The following is a 21,563-nucleotide window of genomic DNA, read 5'->3' on the forward strand; positions in this document are numbered from 1 at the left end:
GAGAGCATAGGGACACAGAGAGATCAGGCGCACAGACAAAATAGGAACACAGAGAGTACAGGATCCAATAAAACAGGAACCCAGAGACAACAGGCGTGCAATAACACTGAGGAAGGGAGCACAGGGAGAACAGGAGCACAGAGAGAACAGGAACTCAGAGAGAATAGGAACCCAGGGAGCAGAGGAACACAGAGAGAAGAGGAACACTGGGAGAATGGGCACTCAGAAAGGACAGAAACACAGAGGGGGCAGGAACCCAGGGAGAACAGAAGCACAGAGAGCACAGGAACCCAACGAGATCAGTAATGCAGACAGGACAGGAACCGATGGTTATGGGGAACCCAGAGAAAACAATGCACAGTGCCAGCAGAAACATAGAGAGAACAGGACCACAGAAAGAACAAGAACCCAGAGAGAACAGGAACACAGAGGGAACAGATGCACAGTGAGAACAGGAGCACAGAGAGAACAGGGACAGAGAGGAAACATGAACACAGAGAGAACACCAAGCGGCATAGAACAGGAGCCCAGAGGGAGTAGGAACACAGAGAATAGGGGTTCTGAGAAACCAGGATCCTAGAACAGAAACCCAGAGGCAATAGCAGCATAGTGACAGAGGGAGCACAGTGAGAACAGGAGAAAAGAGAGTACAGGATCACAGAGAAGAGGCTCCCAGAAGGAACAGGAACACAGAGATAATTGGAGCACAGATAAAATGGAATCCCCAGAGAGAACAGGAACCTAGAGAGAACCAGAACACAGTGAGGACAGGTGGACAAAGCAAACAGGCAGACAGAGGGAACAAGAACACAGTGAGAACAGAAATCCAGACACATTAGGAAACCAGAGAGAACAGGGCCACAGTGGCAACTGGAATGCAGAGAAAACAGGAGCAAAGAGAGAACAGGAATACAGAGACAACAGTTGCACAAAGAGAACAGGAACCCAGGGAGAACAGGATTGATAGAACAGGAACTCAGGGAGAACAGGGGCACAGTGGCAGCAGTAACAGAGAGTGAACAGAAAAACAGAGCGAACAGGAGCACAGTGAGAACAGGAGCACAGAGAGAATAGGAACCCAGAGACAACAGGAACCCAGCATGAACAGGAACACAGACAGAACAGAAATAGAGAGAGCAAGGGCTCAGAGAGAACAGAACACAGAGTGAACAGGAACACAGAGGGAACAGGAGAACCAAGAGAACAGGAACCGAGCAAGAACAGCAATGCAGAGAGTACAGGAACTAAAGGGTAACAGGAACTCAAAGAAAAAGGAAATTAAAGGAAAATGGAATTAACCCTGAAAAGTGTGAGGTGGTACACTTTGGAAGGAGTAATTTGACAGTGAACAGCATGACACTAGGATGTTCTGAGGAACAAAGGGACCTTGGCGTGTGTGTCCATAGATCTCTGAAAGGGAGGGCATGTTAGTGGGGAGGTGAAAAAGGGATATGGGACACTTGCCTTTATTAATCGAGGCATAAATTACAAAAGTAGGGAGGTCATGTTGGAGCTGTATAGAACCTTGGTGAGGCCACAGCTGGAGTACTGTGTGCGGTTCTGGTCGCCACATTATAGGAAGGATGTGATTGCACTGGAGGGGATACAGAGGAGATTCACCAGGATGTTGCCTGGGATGAAACATTTAAGTTATGAAGAGAGGTTGGATAGCCTTGGGTTGTTTTCGTTGGAGCAGAGAAGACTGAGGGGCGACCTGATCAAGGTGTACAAGATTATGCGGGGCATGGACAGGTTGGATCGAGATCAGCTTTTCCCCTTAGTTGAAGAGTCAGTCACGAGGGGAAATAAGTTCAAGGTGAGGGGCAGGAGGTTTAGGGGGGGATGTGAGGAAAAACGTTTTTACCCAGAGGATGGTGATGGACTGGAATGCACTGCCTGGGAGAGTGGTGGAGGTGGGTTGCCTCACATCCTTCAAAAAATACCTGGATGAGCACTTGGCACATCATAATATTCAAGGCTATGGGCCAAGTGCTAGTAAATGGGATTAGGTAGGTAGGTCAGGTGTTTTTCACATGTCGGTGCAGACTCGATGGGCTGAAGGGCCTCTTCTGCGCTGTCTGATTCTGTGAAAAAGGGGCACAGTGACAGTATGAACAGGAACACAGACAGAACAGGAACACAGAGAGAACAGAACCCCAGACAGATTAGGACCAGAGAGAAAATAGGAGCCCAGAGAGAATGTAAACCCAGAGAGAATAGGAACCCAGAAAGCACAGGAACGCAGAGAGAACAGGAACACAGAGAGACCAGGAACACTGAGAGGACAGCGGAAGAGCTCAACAGGCAGACAGAGAGAAAAGAAACACAGAAAGAACAGGAGCACAGAGAGAACAGGAACACAGAGAGAACAGGATACAATAGAACAGCAACTCAGGGAGAACAGGGGCACAGTGGCAGCAGTAACACAGAGGGATCAGGAAAACAGAGCGAACAGTAGCACAGAGAAAACAGGAACTTAGAGAGAACTGGAACCCAGAGTGAAGAGGAGCACTGAGAGAGCAGGAACCCATCAAGAACAGCGATGCAGAAAGAACAGGAACTGAGTGCTAACAGGAACCCAGGGAAAACGGTGCAGAGTGACAGCATGAACACAGAATGAACAGGAACATAAAGAATATAGGAACTCAGAGAGCACATGAACGCAAAGAGAAGAGGTACACAGAGAGAACAGGAACACAGAGAAAACAGGATCAAATAGAACAGGAACCCCGAGAAAACAGGAATACGGAGAGAATACATGCACAGATTGAACAGGAACCCAGTATGAACAGGAACACAGTGAACAGGAGCACAGAGGGAACAGGAGCACAATGAGAATAGTAACAGAAAGGGAACAGGAACACAGAGAAAATGGGATCACAGAGAGAACAGGAACCCAGCGCGAACAGGAGTACAGAGAGAACAGGAACACAGAGACAACTGGAGCCTAGAAAGAGAATGGCCAGAGTGGCAGCAGGAACTAAGAGAGAACAGGAACAAAGAGAGAACTGAAATACACAGAGAGCAGTAGCTCAGAGAGAACCAGAACACAGAGTTAACAGGAGCACAGAGGGAACAGGGGCACCAAGAAAACAGGAACCCAGCAAGAACAGTGATGCAGAGAGAACAGGAACCAAAGGATAGCAGGAACCCAGAGAAAATGGGGCACAGTGACAGGATGAAGAGGAACACAGACAGTACAGGAACACAGTGAGAACAGAACCAGACAAATCAGAACCAGAGAGAGAATAGGAGCCCAAAGAGAACGCAAACCCAGAGAGAGTAGGAACCCAGAAAGCACGGTAGCGTAGAGGAAACAGGAACACAGGGAGACCAGGAGCACCAAGAGGACAGGTGGACAGAGTGCACAGCCAGACAGAGAGAACAGGAGCTCAGAGAGAACAGGAGCACTGAGAGGACAGGTAGACAGAGCAAATAGGCAGACAGAGAGAACAGGAAAACAGAAAGTGCCAGAAAACCAGGCGGATTAGGAGCACAGAGAGAAAAGAAGCACAGAGAAAGCACAGAAGCACAGAGAACAGGAACCCAGCGGGATCAGCAAGGGAGAGAGAACAGGAACCGAGTGATAACAGGAGCCCAGAGAAAACCTGGTAGAGCGACAGCATGAACACAGAGCAAACAGGAACACAAAGAAAATAGGAACTCAGAGAGCACATGAGCAGGAAGAAGAGGAACACAGAAAGAACAGAAAGAACGGACCACAGGGAGAATAGGAATACAGGGAGAACAGGGGCACAAAGAGAACAGGACCAAGGGAGAACAGGATCCAATGGAACAGGAACCCAGAGAGAACAGGGGCACAGTGGCAGCAGGAACACAGAGGGAACAGGAAGACAGAGAGAAGAGGAGCAAAGAGAATAGGAGCCCAGAGAGAACAGGAACCCAGCATCAACAGGAACACAGAGAGAACAGAAATACAGAGACAGCAGGAGCACAGTGAGAACAGGAATGCAGAGAAAACATGAACATGGAGAGAACAAGAACCTAGAGAGTAGAGGGGCATTGAGAGAAGAGGAACCCAGAGAGAACAGGATCCAATAAAGCAGGAAACCAGAGAGAACAGAGGCGCAATAAAAGCAGGGAGGTGGAGCGAACAGGACCACAGAGAGAACAGGAGCACAGAGAGAACGGGAACCCAGAGAGAACAGGATCCAATAGAACAGGAACCCAGAGGTAACAGGGGCACAGTGATAGCAGGAACACAGTGAAGAAGGGAACACAGAGAGGACAGGAACCCAGCGAGAGCAGGAACAGAGAGAGCAGGAACCAAAGGATAACAGGAACCCAGGAAAAAAGGGGCACAATGAAAGTATGAACGCAGCAAGAACAGGAACACAGAAAGAACGAGAACACAGAGAGAATAGGAACCTGATGAGAACAGGAATACAGAGAGAACATGTGCACGGATTGAACAGGAACCCAGAGAGAACAGAACTACAGAGAGAACAGAAACACAGGGTGAACAGGGGCACAGAGGGAACCGGAGCAAGGAGGAAACAGAAGCACAGCGAGAACAGGAATCCAGCAAGAACAGGGGCTCAGAGACAACAGGAACCAAAGGATAACAGGAAAATAGAGAAAAAGGGGCACAGTGATAGCATGAAGAGGAAAACAGGGAGAACAGGAACACAGAGAGAAGCAGAAAACATGACTGGTTAGAAACACAGAGAGAACAGGAGCACAGAGAGAATAGGAGCACAGAGAGGACAGAAACCCAGCAAGATCAGCAATGCAGAAAGAAGAGCAACCAAATGATAACAGGAACCCAGAGAAAATGGGGCAAAGTGACAGAATGAACACAGAGAGAACAGGAAGGTAGAGAAAATAGGAAGCCAGACAGCACAGGGCTGCAGAGAGTAGAGTAGAGGATACGGAGAGAACAGGAACCCAGAAAGGACAGGACCCAATTGAACAGGAACCCAGTATGAACAAGGCCAAAGAGGGAACAGGAATACAGAGAGAACAGGGACTTAGAGAGAACAGTAAAACAGAGTGAACAGGAACCCAGATGTAACATGAGCACAGAGAGAACAGGAACACAGAGTACTGGAACCAAGGGAGAACAGGGTCACAGTGGCAGCAAAAACATGGAGAGAACAAGAGCACAGAGAGAACAGGGTCCCAGGGAGAACAGGAACACAGAAGGAACAGGGGCACAGTGGGAACAGGAGCGCAGTGATTACAGGAACACAGATACAACAGGAACTGAGAGAAATGGAATATAGTGAAAACAACAGTACAAAGGGAACGAGAGCAGAGAGAGTACAGGAATAGAGTGAACACATGGACACAGAGGCAGCAGGACCACAGCCGGAACAGGAACACTGAGAGAACAGGAAACCTCAGAGTACAGGAGCACAGTGAGTACAGGAACCCACAGAGAACAGGAACCCAGAGGGAACAGGAACACAGAGAGAACAGGAACCCAGAAAACACTGAAAGCCAGAGAGTACCAGAACACAGAGAGAACAGGAGCAGAGAGAGCACAGGAGCACAGTGAGAACAGGAATAGAGAGGCAACATGAACACAGAGAGAACAACAGAGAGAACAACAAACAACAGAGAACAGGAGCCCAAAGAGAGCAGGAGCACAGAGAAAACATGAACACAGAGAGAACAAGAATCCAGAGGGAACAGGGATCTATAGAGAACAGGAACCCAGAGAGCACAAGATCCAACAGATCAGGAACCCAGAGAGAACAGAGGCGCAGTGACAGCCGGGACATGGAGGGAACAGGAGCACAGAGAGAACAGGAGCAGAGAGAGAGCAGGAACCCAGAGAGAACAGGAATACAGAGAGAACAGGTCAATGGATTGATCAGCAACCCGGCATGAATAGGAGCTCAGAGAGAACAGAAATACAGAGGGAACAGGAGCTCAGAGAAAACAGCAGCACAGAGTGAATAGGAGCACAGAGGGAACAGGAGCATAAAGAGAACAGGAAGCCAACAAGAACAGGGATGCAGAGCCAACAGGAATTGACAAATAACAGGAACAGAGAGAAAAGGGGGCACAGTGAAAGCATAATGCACAGAGAGAACTGGAAGGCAGAGAGAAACAGAAAACCTGACAGATTAGGAACACAAAGCGAACAGGGGCACAGTTAGAAGAGGAGCACAGAGAGAACAGAAACCCAGCGAGATCAGCAATGCAGAGAGAACAGGAACTGAGTGATAACAGGAACCCAGGGAAAATGGGGCAGAGTGACAGTACGAAAACAGAGATAACAGGAAGACAGAAAATATGAAGCCAGAGAGCACAGGAACGCAGAGGGAAGAGGAACATGGAGAGAACAGGGACCCAGAGAGAACAGGACCCATTAGAACAGGACCTCAGAGACAACAGGAATACAGAGTGAACATGTGCACAGATTGAACAGGAACCCAGCATGAACAAGAACACAGAGAGAGCAGGAATAAAGAGAGAACAGGAACCCAGAGAGAACAGGGATACAGAGAGAACAGGAACACAGAGGTGACAGAAGCACATAGAGAACAGGAGCACAGGTATAATGGGAACTGAGAGAAATGGAATACTGTGAGAACAGGTGCAGAGAGAGCACAGGAATACAGTGCAAACATAGGCATAGAGACAGCAGGAACCCAGGGAGGACAGGAACACAGACAGAACAGGAAGCCTCAGAGTATGGGAACACAGTGAGTACAGGAACCCAAAGGGAGCAGGAACCCAGAGACAACGGGAACGTGGAGAGAGAACAGAAGCACAATGAGAACAGGAACACAACGAGAAAGAACACTAAGAAAACAGGAGCCCAGAAAGTACTGGAAGCCAGAGAGAACCAGAACACAGTGAGAACTGGAACAGAGAGGAAACATGAATACAGAGAGAACACTAAGCTACAGAGAACAGGAGCCCAGAGGGAGTAGGAACACAGAGAACAGGAGTTCAGGGAGACCAGGATCCAATAGAACAGGAACCCAGATATAAGATCAGCACAAAGACAGCAGGAACACAGTAGAACAGGAGCAGAGAGATAACTGGAGCACAGATAGAATGGGAACCCAGAGAGAACAAGAACCTAGAGAGAACTGGAACACAGCGAGGGCAGGTGGACACAGAGAACAGGTGGACACAGAGGTATATTGAGGTATATAAGATGCTAAAGGGGATATATAAAGTAGACATGGAGCAGATGTTTCCCCTTGTGGGGCATTCTAGAACGAAAGTCCATAGTTTTAGGCTAAGGGGTGGTAGATTTAAATCAGAAATGAGGAGGAATTGCTTTTCTCAAAGGGTCGTGAATCTGTGGAATTCACTACCTCAGAGTGCAGTGGATGCCGGGACGCTAAATAAATTTAAGGAGGAGATAGGCAGATTTTTAATTAGTAATGGGTTGAAAGGTAATGGGGAGAGGGTGGGAAATTGGAGTTGAGGCTGAAATGAGATCAGCCATGATCATATTGAATGGCGGGGCAGGCTTGAGGGGTTGAATTGCCTACTCCTGCTCTTGGTTCTTATGTTCTTACGAGAAAACAAGAACACAGTGAGAACAGAAAACCAGATATATTAAGAACGCAGAGAGAACAGGGCCACAGTGGCAGCAGGAACACAGATGCTACCTTCAAAAACAGTTCCTCTGACTTGTCCTCCTTCTTCCTTAACCGAGGTTTTCCACCCACGGTAGTTGACAGGGCCCTCAACCGTGTCCAGTCCATCTCCGGTGCATCTGCCCTCACGCCTTCTCCTCCCTCCCAGAAACATGACACAGGTTTCTCTGACTTTTCTCAATATATCTTTGAAGATTATCTTGACTTAGTTCATTGCTGTTTCGTTTTGGGTGGACATTTTCCAGTCATGTTTCTGCATCCTTCCAAGTTTCTTTCACTTCATTCTTAGATATCTCAAAGCCATTGAGGAGAAGGTATGACATCCATTTTCCTTCCTGTGTGGGAATTCTTTACACTCATCCATCTTAAATTTCATCTGCCATTGTTCAGCCCGCTCATACATTTTGTCCAAATCATTGTAGAAGTTCTGAGCTTCTTCCATCAAACCCATTAGCCTTCCTAGTTTGGTATCATTTGCAAATCTCCTGAACCCAAGTCAAAGTGCTGGTGTCAACACCAAACCTGGACAAGTTGCAATCAGTACTCCCCTCCACTTCTCCTTCCCCCTCCATCATCTTGGCACATATCTCTAACAAATGCACTTTGTTTTCTAAACGTAGGTCAATTTCTTACCTATTTCCAAGATTTACACTGAATTCTCACAACTTTTGGTGTAACTAATTGTTTTTTTTGTGGAATGTTCTCAAAACCCTTTTGAATTTTTAAAAATTATTTTTCATTCATGAGATGTGGGCATTGCTGGCTGGGCCAGCATTTATTGCCCTTGCCTAATTACCCTTGAGAAGGTGTTGGTGAGCTGCCTTCTTGAACTTGCAGTCCGTGCATTAAAGTACCTGAAGTCATAGGGTTTTTTTCCAATGTCGTTTTGGGGCTGTCATTCCCTCAAGGAAGTCCAAAGGGTTAGGTGGCTGAGCTCTCCTCCTACTGAATCCATGCTAACCACTATTTTCTGCATGACGGTATTATTGAACAGAGAAGCCTCAGGCTTGCTCCAGGTTGCATTCTTTTAAATGGAATTGAAGTGAGACTAATGGGTTTGTGGCTGATTTGTTAACCTTTCTTGATGTGGGGACATTATGACACACCTGGCAATGGGAGTTTGGGTTTATGCGGCACACCCAGTAGCCTGTTAACATAAAGCAGGCCCACAGCTTTCTGCACCTTTCTCTTCAATTTAACCTAGACCCTCAAAACCCGACCCTGGTCGCTGTTCTCCCTCTCCATATGCAATATTTTGAAAGCCAGCTGGGCGCCGATCACCTGCTCCAACTCTTTCCAAGGCCATGAAACTGTAGAACGCCTTTCTCCCCCTTCCAGCCTTAAAATCCAAGCAAGCCTATTGCCCGATATATCACACCACTTTGCCCTTTCATTTTAATTGTAGTTTCTCAATAAAAATAAATGAATCCCGTGTTTCTAATGAATTAAAACACGAATAGTATTTAATCCCCAAAGGTTGTTTTAAATCCAGTCTAGCTGGCATTGCAGAACGAAAACTTGTTTCGAAAAAAGCGTCCCAAGACTGGTGCAATGCCAGGATCGAAATGCTAGGATGTAATGATCACAAGGGTGCCTTAAATTTGAGGGACAGATCGTGTCTGAAAATTGAGTTTACAACCATTCTACTCTTGTGGTAAAGGACTTCAATGCGATACTTTCGCACAGAGTCTATTCAGGTTGTCATTTCAGGAATTTGAGCGGGACAGATTATCTGCCATGACACGACTATATTTACCATGCGTTCATTTCTCAAAGGACCGTTTCGATACCGTAAATTCTCACTCGGGGTTAAGTCAATTCTCTTTGCTTTGATACTGCAGTCGTTCAGTCTGAGCACCAATTTGCGATAGCGTGGACCTTCCTGGATTTGTAAGTGTCCAATTCTCCTCATTGCTGATGCTGCCAGCTTTTTTCATAGTCGCAAATTGCACTGAACCCTGTTGTAAAACAGACCGCCATCGCACCATGTTAATCTCACTTTTTAATCGCATAACTGGCCGTGTTTCACTTTGCACGTTGGATTTGTGGTTTGGCTGTGAGAGATGAAAACTTTCAGTGCCGTGTTGAACGTATTGACTTTCACAGAGAGAGGGAATGGCCGAACTGCAGTACAGACAAGAGAGTGAGGGGGATCGGGATGAACACGTTTCCTCACAGTTACAGAGGGTATTCGCATGTGGGATATGTATCAGACCGCCCCTGCCGCACCGACCTCTAGAAAACACCATTTTAAGGCAAAGAACTGTTTGTTAGTATACATCTGATATTTTTAGATGGCTGTCCAGGTCCAGAAAAAAAAACGAGTGAAGTAAGTCGGTCGATCTATACCAATTATCTAATACCCAATTCGCATTTTAAATTGTATTTTTAGGTCGACCAAAACCAATATAGGAACAACCTGTGCTGATAGTGTAGATATTCGAGAAGTCCTGAATGATAACTGCACTCTTGCTGGAATCTGACAACTCAAATCCCAACCGTAAATATCCTACACCGATGCACTATGACTTTCTCGACTGTCAACGCAGTCCGTTTCCTGCTTTGTGATGTTGAGTTCCGCCAACTCGGTGATGTGGTGCCATCATGTTAGAGTGACGTGTTTAATATCAAATATCCCGACACGCTGCCTCCCTTTAAAACTCCAGGTGTCACCGCCTGGCACCGCAGTGACCAGTTTATTCACTATGAATTCCCGCGCTCTGTATCTGTGACCAGGCTGACACCAACAATATGGCTAGATTTCTTAAAACCCATTAATAACACGTCCATAACAACCCCCCCATCCCGTTTGTGATGTCAGTGACCACGTCTCAGAATACTCCTGAATGTAGAGCCATCAGATTTCCTGATGTTCGGGTTATTTGGAGAAATTATAATTAAGGAATTATAATTTATGGAGAAAAAGCAACATATTTGTGTTGAGTTTAACAAGTTTATTCTTAACATGCACTACGAGAGAATTTACTGATAGACTCGCGTTACATTTGCCAAATATACCCCAATGGAAACAGGAACATCTCATTTTTTGAGGATTATAAGCACTGGCCAATTGGCTGGATATTGTTTATCGTTGCAGTTGTGGAGAGGGTTTAAGATTTCCCAGCAACTGCTCCGGTCAGATACTGCTAGCCAGTGTGTTTCGAATATATCGCTATGCAGCGGTTATCTAGTTCCACAGCCTCTTTAATGGGTTTATGGACTTTTATTCAGAACCGTTAGCAGATGTAACCCATTCCACTTCTCTGTTTTGTGTTTAAAGTGCTAGAAAAGACTTGATCCAAAGAGTTCCAAGAATTTATCTGAACTTGTAAATTTGCTTGTGGCACTCCATCTGTTTTCCAGATTAATTTATTTAAATGCAAGTTTAACACATCGAGGGAAATAAACAAGAAGGACCTGGACAGCTAAAGAATCAGACTTACCTGAACCAAGAATGGGCCCTTTAGGTTGTGAGAGACGATGCTATTAATGGATGGAGAAACCAGATGCACTAAGGACAAAACCAGCCTCAATATTCACTTAATATCTATTTACTGCTGATATTATACGTGAGAATCTAGGCGAAAGGATTTAATAGACAATTAAACCTGGCCTGGGTGAAGGCCACACTGTAGCATCCAGCAGAGTGTGCCTGGTGCAGATTAACGTTTCTGCTGACCCTAACGAGAAGGATGATATCGAAGCAGCAGCTGTTTCAATACCCACCTCAGATAAAATGACAAACTTCATATAGGAATACTCCAGTCTACAAAACCCAGTCGGTATCATCAAACTAAATTACTCTAGAAACACCCAGCTACAGGTACTTGCTAACCAGATTAACATTCAAACGGATTTATGTATACAACCGATTATTTGCCAGGCAAGTCGATCAGAACGGATCGTGGTAAGATGTTCTTGTGGCTTGAAGTATGAAGGGGGCAAGTGGAGAGAGAGAGAGAGAAAGCGAGAGCCTGCTACTGTTCCTTTAAGTTGTCCAGTGGGTTAGGATATGAAAATGTGAGGAGCTGCGCCCCCTTGGGTTTGCTTAGTTACTACTAGTGAAAATCCCAGAGTTTAGGAGCTGGACACTTCACTGCTTTCGAAAGAACCACTTCCAACAGTTTACGGAGGAGAAAGTTCGGCAGCAATTTTGCTAAATAATTCGATTTTCTTGGTGCACTGTGTAATGTACTAAACGTATTTACCGCCCCCCATGTTATTTTTACATATTTATTAAGTTAGATCATGTTTTCCAAGATTTGTAATAAATGGCGTGAAAATGAAAGTCAAAGCAAACACCAAGGGAGTCATACCCGATAATTATGACTCCATCTATAGTTGATATTGTTGTACGTGAAAGGCTGATAAGTTCGATAGTGACGAATTACTCCAATGTCGTTATTGATCGTGCTCCTACTGTAACACATCATTCAGTGACACTGGAGTTTTGCAGTATTTTCACATTAATTTTGAATGCAACTGCACTGATCTGCATGATGGAGAAGTTGCAAATTTCATATTTTGATACCAAGTACGGGGGAGTCACAACTCTATTGTTTTGGAACATCATTGATTGTGAAACCTCAAATCATATGGTAAGCACGTTAATTATGAACCTAGATTGAAGCATTGTTCTTTCTGATCATTTTCACACAGTGCAACCAATTATACAGGGATTACCTTGAAATGTAACCGATGGCAAGTGTCTTTATAACAGTGGTGTTACATTTTCATTGTTTTACTGTCAATACAGCATCCTGAATATTCGCCTGGATATTACTCTATAATATGTTGACTGAAAGATTTCTACATTGGTTTAACTGGCCTTGACTGGAAAGCGATAATTTTTGGTATTTAATTTTTCCACCTTACGTTTCTCTCACAAATTTTGATCGCCCATCGCACAGTTAATTCTTCCGAGTGTTTCCAACCGGCATTGCATTCCCCATTAGCAGGAGAGAACAAAAGTTTAAAATAGCTCTCATGATGAATGCACAAATGTTTCAGAATTATGTGAAGCTCACTTTTACAAAGGAAAACTGGAGCGGATAGACGGCGGCACCAGTACCCGCCCCGACATTATTTCAAATCAACTGCTGTCAATAATCCTACTAAAACAACTTTATGTTCATTAAATTGGAAACACATAAACTGTTGGAGAATTTATTTTTGAAGGCCTGCCTGGCTGAATGCCGAACACTATTGATGCAAGGTAATGGCACGATATAATGCCCACCCCCTACCCCGATTCTGTTTTCTAGATAGGAAAGTTAGTGGAAAGTGTCGATTCAAACCGTGAATATAAATGTCAAGTATCCGTATGTTATTTTATAAAGCTCAGTGTTACTGATATGAAGAGCAGAATGCTTATATTGTTTAATTGTTTACAAATCCGCCGTCTTTTAGAGTGGATCGTTACAATATGTTCATTAGATTTATAAATGGACAGTAATTATGGTCCTGAACCATTGACTGGCAAGTTTACAATCTGTTATACTTTCTCTTTCCTTTCTGCACCCAAAATAAGTGCAGATGATGCAAGGGAGTGTGATCTTCATTAATCCCTCCTGAATAAATGTCTGTATTAATGAATTATAAACCCATGAAGCCGTGACCTTAAAACTATAATCAGGAGACACCCCGGCTAAGAAAAGCTGTTGAATTCTTTATCGGACTCCTGTCAAAATGAAACGTCCATTTGTCTTGCCCGATCAAGAGAATTAATTAACAAGAAATGCAAACTTTTAATTGGGTGTCAAATGGAATCAGATTTCCTAATAACCAGCAATCCAGATCGAACCCTGCCTCTCCTACCTTGTGGGACACGTCAAAAAATTGTGACTTGCTTTGGATATTTTACGCGAGAAAATGATGAATTTCGGTAGTTAATTTATCGATCGCAGTTCCCATTCCCGCATGTTTTATTTTAGAAGTCATTAATCAATGAAGAAAAACATGAGTGTGCTCTCTGCATTTAATACACTGAGCCTTATTTCAGTCCAACAAATTTGCTTGGAATATCCACATCGATTGCTCGCCCAGCTTTGTAATATATACGCACACGCATACATAAGCGTTTGCACATATATTGTCGCTTTACAGGAAATACGAGGGGTGTGATTATTTTGAAAATCCAGAATGCCTTTTATTCGACTTATCACTTTGTCGAAATCATAATGTAGACAATGATTGCAAAACGGTGGATTTCCATTCCTTTTTGTTTTTGTTTTTTTGCATGATGACTTGGAGAAAACAACCAGGCACAATAAACGAAATATAATGTGAATATTAATTTCACGTTAATTTATCAGATCGGTTAAATCATCAATCAAGTAAATGTCAGCGCGTGGCTAAATGCGAGGAATACGATGCACTGCAGCAATTAGTCGTTGCTTAAATAAATTTACATTTTTCTTGCTATAATCGACAGAATGCATTAGCAAACTGACCTGGCTGGTGTTGGACACTTTGACAAACAGACGGACATGTAAGACTTTGCAATTTCTCCCCAGAGGGCTCCTCTTAATCAGACTGCTAGTGAGCTCCTTTATTGCTCTTTGCCTCCCAAGTTCAAAAAGTCCCTGGTGAAAGCAGCTTTTATTTTCCCTCACGATATTGTTCTTTTATTTTCTTTAATTGAAATCGGATTTGTAAAGGTGACAAAACTTAACGTTATGGGCAGCAGATTGACAGAGATATTACAGAGTAACACAGATAGATCTTGAGTATTTGGTGAACGCCCTTTTCCTCTGTGAATAGCTGGAATGTTTATTGTGTGATTAACGTGTGCCAAGTGAATAAAAATCTCGACACGCTAGATCTATACCATATACACCGCAAAATGCTATCACACATATTACAGGTCATTGTCTATGTGTCACTACACAGTATCGCAGTCGATATCCAAATCAGTCGCTAATAATATAAATAGTAGTAGACACCAAATAAATATTGCAAAGCAACCTTACTGTTTTCTTTGGGTTCCGTATATTCCGTTTATTCCACTAATTTAGACAATCGTATACACGTTGCAATGAGCATGACAATGTCATGTTACAGCGTCCTGGTTAGGAGTGTGTTTACCATGCCTCACTTTGTTTCAATAACAACAATGGTATTTTTTGAATTGTGCCTCGCAAACTTGGTTTCCGGACTATTATTCTATAGTATAAAAGGAGTACGAAATAAAGTGCATGGACTCGAAAAGATCTCTTTACAATGAACTGCCAATACATCACCAGCTATTTGACTGTTACATAAATAACGGTCACTAGGGCAGAACTCAATACTCATGGTGTCTAGCACAGTGTAATAATACAGTACGCACCATTAGTCGTTGTTTTAATAATCTGAAGTTCAGAGTTCAGAGTATTTTGGAATCACGTTGACATAATACATTCTTTTAAGTGAAGCAAATTTTTCAAAGTCAATTTTACTTCACACCAAAATTCCTTTCCGCGTGATTGTGTTTGTCTTTTCGCTGTGTGTTATCAATCTATGGACTAGATGACGGACGACCCTGTCAAAATGACGCCAGTCAAAACATTTCCAGCGCTGCCCCACTGGAGTTAGTAGAATATGCACCACATTAGATAGAGACATAAACCAAACACACCAGCTACTTTCTCAGAATCTCTACTCCGATTGTTGGGGAATTACCAACCAATGAAAGTCGAACCTGAATATTCCCATTACCTGCACAACAGCCGCGTGTTGACAGAACTCACTGGCGCTTTGGAAAACATTGCGGTGTGTGGGGAAAAGGACAATAGTCACCAAAGTAACAATGAAACGTGGACCAGGGAGAGAAAAGTTAAGTTAAAGATGAGGGAAACACGCAGAGACAGACAATCGTGATAGCAAAGGATAGCAAGGGATAGAGGCAAAACACGCAAATAATGGTGAAAGTACAGGCCAATGACTGGAATACACTTTAAAACAAAACTTTACCTGATATATCACAGCTATCGAAACCAGCTGTACCATTTACTTACCTTTCAAGTCGCAATTCTCCACTGCTGTCCCAACCCAAGTGACTTCTTCGCACTTGCCTGTGAATTATAATTAAAGCAGCAAACACATGGGACATGTTTACTTGGTCCCCAGTAATTCAGGAAATAGATTATGTATAAATACTGTTCAACTATATTATGCTGGCTCTTAGTATGAAAAAACAGGCAATTTGCCACAAGTTATGTAAATGAAGAAACTCCCAGTAGTGATTGCTATGCTATTAGGTTTTAGTATTATCTTTCGGGGAATGTGCTAACGCATGGTTGACATGGATGGGGATTGTATGCAATGGGGTGTGGTTGCTTTCTAGTTTTTCCACGTTACAAACAATTCCCCTCCCCCGTCCACTGTCTAATCTGTGCTGCCGTAAAAACCACGTGTCCTGCTCCAACTCAGCCTGTAAACGTTATAGGAACCTCATAGATGAACAGAATCCTGTGGCTCGAATCTAACGCACGGCGACTTCCCACACAAGAACCATGCTTCTCGGATACATGAGTAAACACACTTGAAGAAAGCAAGGAGCCCCTGTTCCTACAATCGGAACTCTGACTGGAATAACATCGTAGGTAAGTCGTGTCAAAGTCTTATCCCAAGGCGTTGTTCTGTGATTGTACAGAAGGACGTCAGCTCCAAGTTGGGCAGTTGATCCACGAGTCCTGCAAGTTTCCTGCAAGTTATTACGTTATGAATTTACTTCTAAAAAAGATCTGGTGAGAAAAGATAGTTGGTGTCATATCACGATATTTACGCGGTATCTAGAGCAAAGCTACATACATATATTTTCAATATATTCCTTTGTCATATGTAAAAGGCGCACATTCTTGAAATGTTATATTCCGGTTGTTTGTGTGTGTGTGTGTGTGTGTGTGCGCTGTGTTACAGAATTGTAAAATGAATTTGAATTTCTGGACCGGTTATTTGAATTGTGGGCACGGAAACTCAGCGCAGATGTACCAGATTCAGTACCTGTGTGTAAGACAACTTCAAATCGTCGCTTAAACTAAAACCTGCTTCTGCAGATCTCATTGTTAAGTAACATGTTTACCGTAAACCTTTCATTTTATATATTGCATACGAAGTCCAAGGAATGCCTACATATGTCTAAATACAACTTTGAATGACCAATAAAAAAAATGTATACTTAGTAATGGTATTTTTTTTTAATTATTTGAAGTTGGAAGTCTTTTGAGATGATGAAACCCAGCGAGCCCACTGGATCTGCATTCCTAAAGGTCGATCCTGCCTATATGCAACATTGGAAGCAGCTTTTCCCTCAGCCCCAGCTGAAAGTCGGCTCCCTGACAGTGATTCCCAACCAGCTGCAGCCACTCGATAGAGCTGGCCCGGCCAGCGAGAGCCTCCGCCAGCACTCGGGACCTCTCACCTCGTCGTCGTCCTCATCCGCCTCCTCGTCTTCCTCTTCGGCGTGCTCCCTGTCTTTCTCCGGCTTGACCCCGGCGTCCGTGCCGCAGATCTCGGTGCTGGGGCAGCGGCCGGGTTGTGAGCCGTCCTTACCGCTCAACGGCAACCAAAGCAAAGAGCTGTGCTCATCCGGGCCCGAGAGGACGCCGAGATTCTCCTTCACCACAGAGGATCTGGACTATTACCTGTACGGGCAGCAGAGAATGGAGATCATCCCTATCAACAACCACACCGCGGATCCCAACAACCGTGAGTAAATCATTTCTCCATTCTCCAGCTGTTGGCATATGTATTGTCTGTCATTTTTCCCCTTCTCTTAACTTCAATAAAGGAAATAGATTTCAAATTGCAGGTTAGGTCAAATGTCTTGGCAAATAAGGTGTAACATTTGATTATCCCAAACGCAAAGTTCATCACGACATAGCCCAACATTGCTTCCCCCTCTCAGATAATATTAGTCACAAAACAATTTATTGCATCAACACAACACGTCTCTTTAGACTATCCTTGCAGCAGCCGCAGATGTACAAAGTTTTATTTGATTTTCAAAATGTCTGTATGAACTTTTCACCAGCCCTCCCGCCCGATATCAAAGACGATTGGTTTGAAGCAAAGTGGGGAACATGTAGAGCGCAAATCCATAATTTTAAAGTACGAAAGCCAATAATGCTCGACACTGGTAAGATGTGTTAGTTTTGTTTCGGTTTGAAACTCCACCGAATCAAGCACTTCCTTTCTTAGAATCAATAACAAGGACTACCAAGTGACATTAAGTTGTTCTCTAGAACTGGTTCCGCTTGTAACTATCCTTCCTTTGCTGCTGTGCAAACTGCTCACACATTTCCTTATAACCAGTGAGGAGGACAACAGAACTATAACATCCCCAGTCAACGTTCCTATGGGAGGTATTTTCAGCCAAAATGTTTTTTTTTCGACAATCGAGGTCAACTCGTGAAAACATCAAAACTAATGGCAGTTTATTCATATCAAGATAAATGTGCTTCAGCAAACTTTAAAAAATGTTTGGAGTACTTCAAACTACTGATGGTGCAATGCCCAACTTCACGTGGAGTGTGACTGATTCACATACGGTAGACAGGACAAGCAGTGAAAAAGACAGTGAAGGAGCTGAGAGCATCCTTTTTAGCGGCCACTAATTAGCATCATAATTACAGTATATACATATACTTTTCAGCCCTGCATGGTGTAAAACTAAACGTGATTTTAGTTCAGTCCCGAGCGACATAAAGGTAAAGGCATGGATTTAAAGAAGCTCTCACCGTGAAAGGCACCCATTGATCGTGCTGTAACTTTTTTTTAAACTTAAAAACAGTTAAAGATTTAAACTAGTTGACAGGGACGTGGATGCAGGAGTATAATTCTATCATCGACAGACTCAGGCAAAACATTTGTTTTCTGGAATCCATAGATACTTTTTTGTTTGATCGATATTTTTTTCAACAGCTAAGCTGAGATAACTCATTTCATATATCCAGCAGCTTGGATGAATGAGCAAGGTCTTCACAGATGCTGAGGTAAACAGAAAGCAGTGAAAGATTTTACTGTAAGACTGAGATGGATCCTGGAGTTATAGAATCAACTGATAAACGTCACCCACCTTCCCGATGCTGCGTCCCTTCAACATCTCCAAATAAAGTAACCCAAATGATCAAATATGTCAAATTAGCACCTACCCCCCCCCCCCCCAACATAAACTAAACGGTCATTTCAAGAATGACTACCACCTCTAACTATAGGTTTATTATCCATATTTCCTTTGGTTGCGAGGTGGTGAATGTTTATTTAACGCGATAAAATGGTCCATCAGCACTAATCTCCATCGATAACTGCCACACAAAGATGAGCGATGAGCGGACAAGACACAATTAATTGCCACTAGTTTTCTGGAGAAAGCTGGCCGAATCGACTGTATCAGGGCACCGATCGATCGCCTCAGAGATGCTATTCATCATCTCGGTATTGTTTGGGTCTCTTAGGGACCAGCCGTAGTTTTATCTAAAAATCCTATCTGTCTTCCCCCCCCAAACTCCGTCAGCCTGGTAAAATCCAATCAGCTGCTCAACGGCACCGTACACCCCTAGTCTTCATCTTTGTAACAAGGAGTACACCAGGCATTGGCAGGAAAACACAGCTAGACACAGCCGAGTGAGGGAGAAGTACTCACATGACAACTATTTTCTTTAGCTGTATTACGATTCCTGATAATAGAATTCATATCTCTGTATAAATCATTCATGATTCTGGTGTGGCATTTACTTCAGTGATACAACATCTTGCTAATTTAATACATTTATATATATAATGCACATAATATGAGAGGAACTTATCAAGTGACGTACACTTTAGAGCCTATGCTTTGGGGTATACCAGTGACTCAATTGCCCATATGTGCGTTGCCAGGTTGCAAGTACCCTATTCTGCCATCTTAATGCAATATTATATTGGTAGCAAAACAAAACCCTTATATAGTTGAATGACTTTCTAATTTTAGGTAATTGGAAAAATATTTATCTTATATTATTGACAAAGGCTATTTTATGTTATCTGCATTTTGTTTTGGGCGATTTACCTGGTGCCTCACATTAGCCATAAAGCCTGTGTGATATATGTAGTTGCCAATTTAAAATAAGTAAGAATATTCGACATTGATGTTCAAAAATGTCACTTAAAACGTAGTCTGAAGGATGTGGAAAATTGTGACTAATGATTAAACGTAAAGTATAAAAATAACTTGGCTTAGTGTTATTTTATTCACTTCAAATTTGTCCAGGGAGTACTAAACAACCTTGTTCGTAAGCAAACTAACGGGAAGCAATAAAACATTTTTTGTTTTGCAAAGTAAAGGACACGGTCTTCGGCTTTAGGGCAATTTTATGAGTAGCTCAGATAATCCCTATCTCACTGTAATGTTACAATGAAGCGTCCGAGTAATGCTTGACAAAATGCAGAACTCTTTTAAAAAGTTTAACAAGAGGCGTGTAGAGGAACCTGCAATCATGGAATTTAATTCAATTAAAGCATGTAATTGATTTCCTGAGCAGCAGATCTGACCAAGGAGCGGTATCTCCAGGTGAAAATTTATTGTAACGTTTGACCGCAATAACTAAGTGCGCAGGGGCTGTGGCCGCCCAGTTTTAGGCTTGTGGTTCCGCCGGGCTGAACGCCTGGACTTTTTCGGACGATTGTCGCTCGGGGCGCGATTCAAGGATTCCTTTAAAACAGGCAGAATGCTGTCTGGGGCTGTTTAACTTAGACATCAAAGCTGGGATTTGTTGATGCTTCTTGTGTGTGGTTTCAGAGGGAGGAGTGTTAGGACAGTGCAGGGGGACAGGGGTAACGGTTTCAATATGCATACTGAGTGTTCCCACCTCTCGATTGGTGACAAAACCAGCGGAATCTTTTAAAATAACTCACAATGTATTTAGCGCTAAAAATCGTTTCCAGTGCTTGTACGGAAACATTACAATACCTAGCCTTCCATCAATGAAAGTCAAAAGGGGAAATTGTATTTGCATTTATAATAACCCCGCAGCAAGTTCATGAGGCAGTGGATCTGAAAGTGGCCGGGTCGATGTAAACTTTGCCTGAGTTGAGAAGGAAGAGTCGGGCGGGCGCTGTTTGATGTTGAACGGAACGAGGCCCTTGTCCTGTGAAAAAAAAAGCTGCAAAGCGACGAGGGAAGGGGGTAGCCGCAAATTTCGATTTGTTCCAGTCCTGTTCTCTCTCCCCCTCTCTCTCTCTCTGCCATTCATAAAAAAAACCAGCCTCGATAGCTTCACACGACCACAACAATGAGTTTCCATCCATCAGACATGCAGCAGACAGACCAACAAACCATCAGAGACGAAATTGAACGGCAAGTTTTGCTGCCGAACGCGTTACATTGTCAGTTCACTGACTGTATAGCAGCGCACATCTTGCACGTCACTGTCCTTGCCACAGGATCTTTTGAGTGAACCTGAACTCCCGCAGTGTTAAGGTGTGTTTATATATCATTATATAAAACACTATTTATATACCCCAAGGTCTCCACTATTCGCGTCTGAAGAATATTTTTTGCGAGGCAGCTTGTTACATTCTCATCGAGAGTCCTGAGTCATCGGGATTATAATAGTTAAAATGTCGGATAGATTATATTTCTAAAGTAAAACGAACTGTCCGATTTGGAAGAATACCATCAGTTCTTAATTGTTTTCTATTTTTGGAAATTAATTTAATTGAGCGACAAGCCATATTATTTATTTAAAATCCATTTGCTATGGTACTTAATACTGGGCAATATTGGGCATTCCTGACTGATTCCTCATTCTTTGTGTCCGATTCTCTTGCAGAATTCACATTGTTTTACCATCGCAAATACATTTATTGCAATAACGCAAATTTCTCGCCACTTTAAAGATTGGTTTCAGATGCCTCCCCGCCACATTGCAGTGGACCCTGCTATTTACTTACAGTTCTGTGCATTTCCCGAGTTTCCAAACCAAGCAAAAAAGCGCAACAGTAACAATAACG

The 21,563-nt window shown here is 43.4% G+C and overlaps 1 protein-coding gene across 1 annotated transcript in view; it reads left to right on the forward strand.

The window, feature by feature from the left end:
* Positions 1–16,798: 16,798 nt before the first annotated feature.
* prdm6 (PR domain containing 6) overlaps positions 16,799–21,563 on the forward strand; it is a 296,418-nt gene continuing 291,653 nt past the window's right edge. The window contains exon 1 of the mRNA XM_041186944.1: positions 16,799–17,279. Coding sequence (XP_041042878.1) covers positions 16,799–17,279 — 481 coding nt within the window. The remainder of the gene's footprint in view (positions 17,280–21,563) is intronic.

The sequence above is a fragment of the Carcharodon carcharias genome, chromosome 4 (genome assembly GCF_017639515.1).
Source record: "Carcharodon carcharias isolate sCarCar2 chromosome 4, sCarCar2.pri, whole genome shotgun sequence".
Taxonomy (NCBI): domain Eukaryota; kingdom Metazoa; phylum Chordata; class Chondrichthyes; order Lamniformes; family Lamnidae; genus Carcharodon; species Carcharodon carcharias.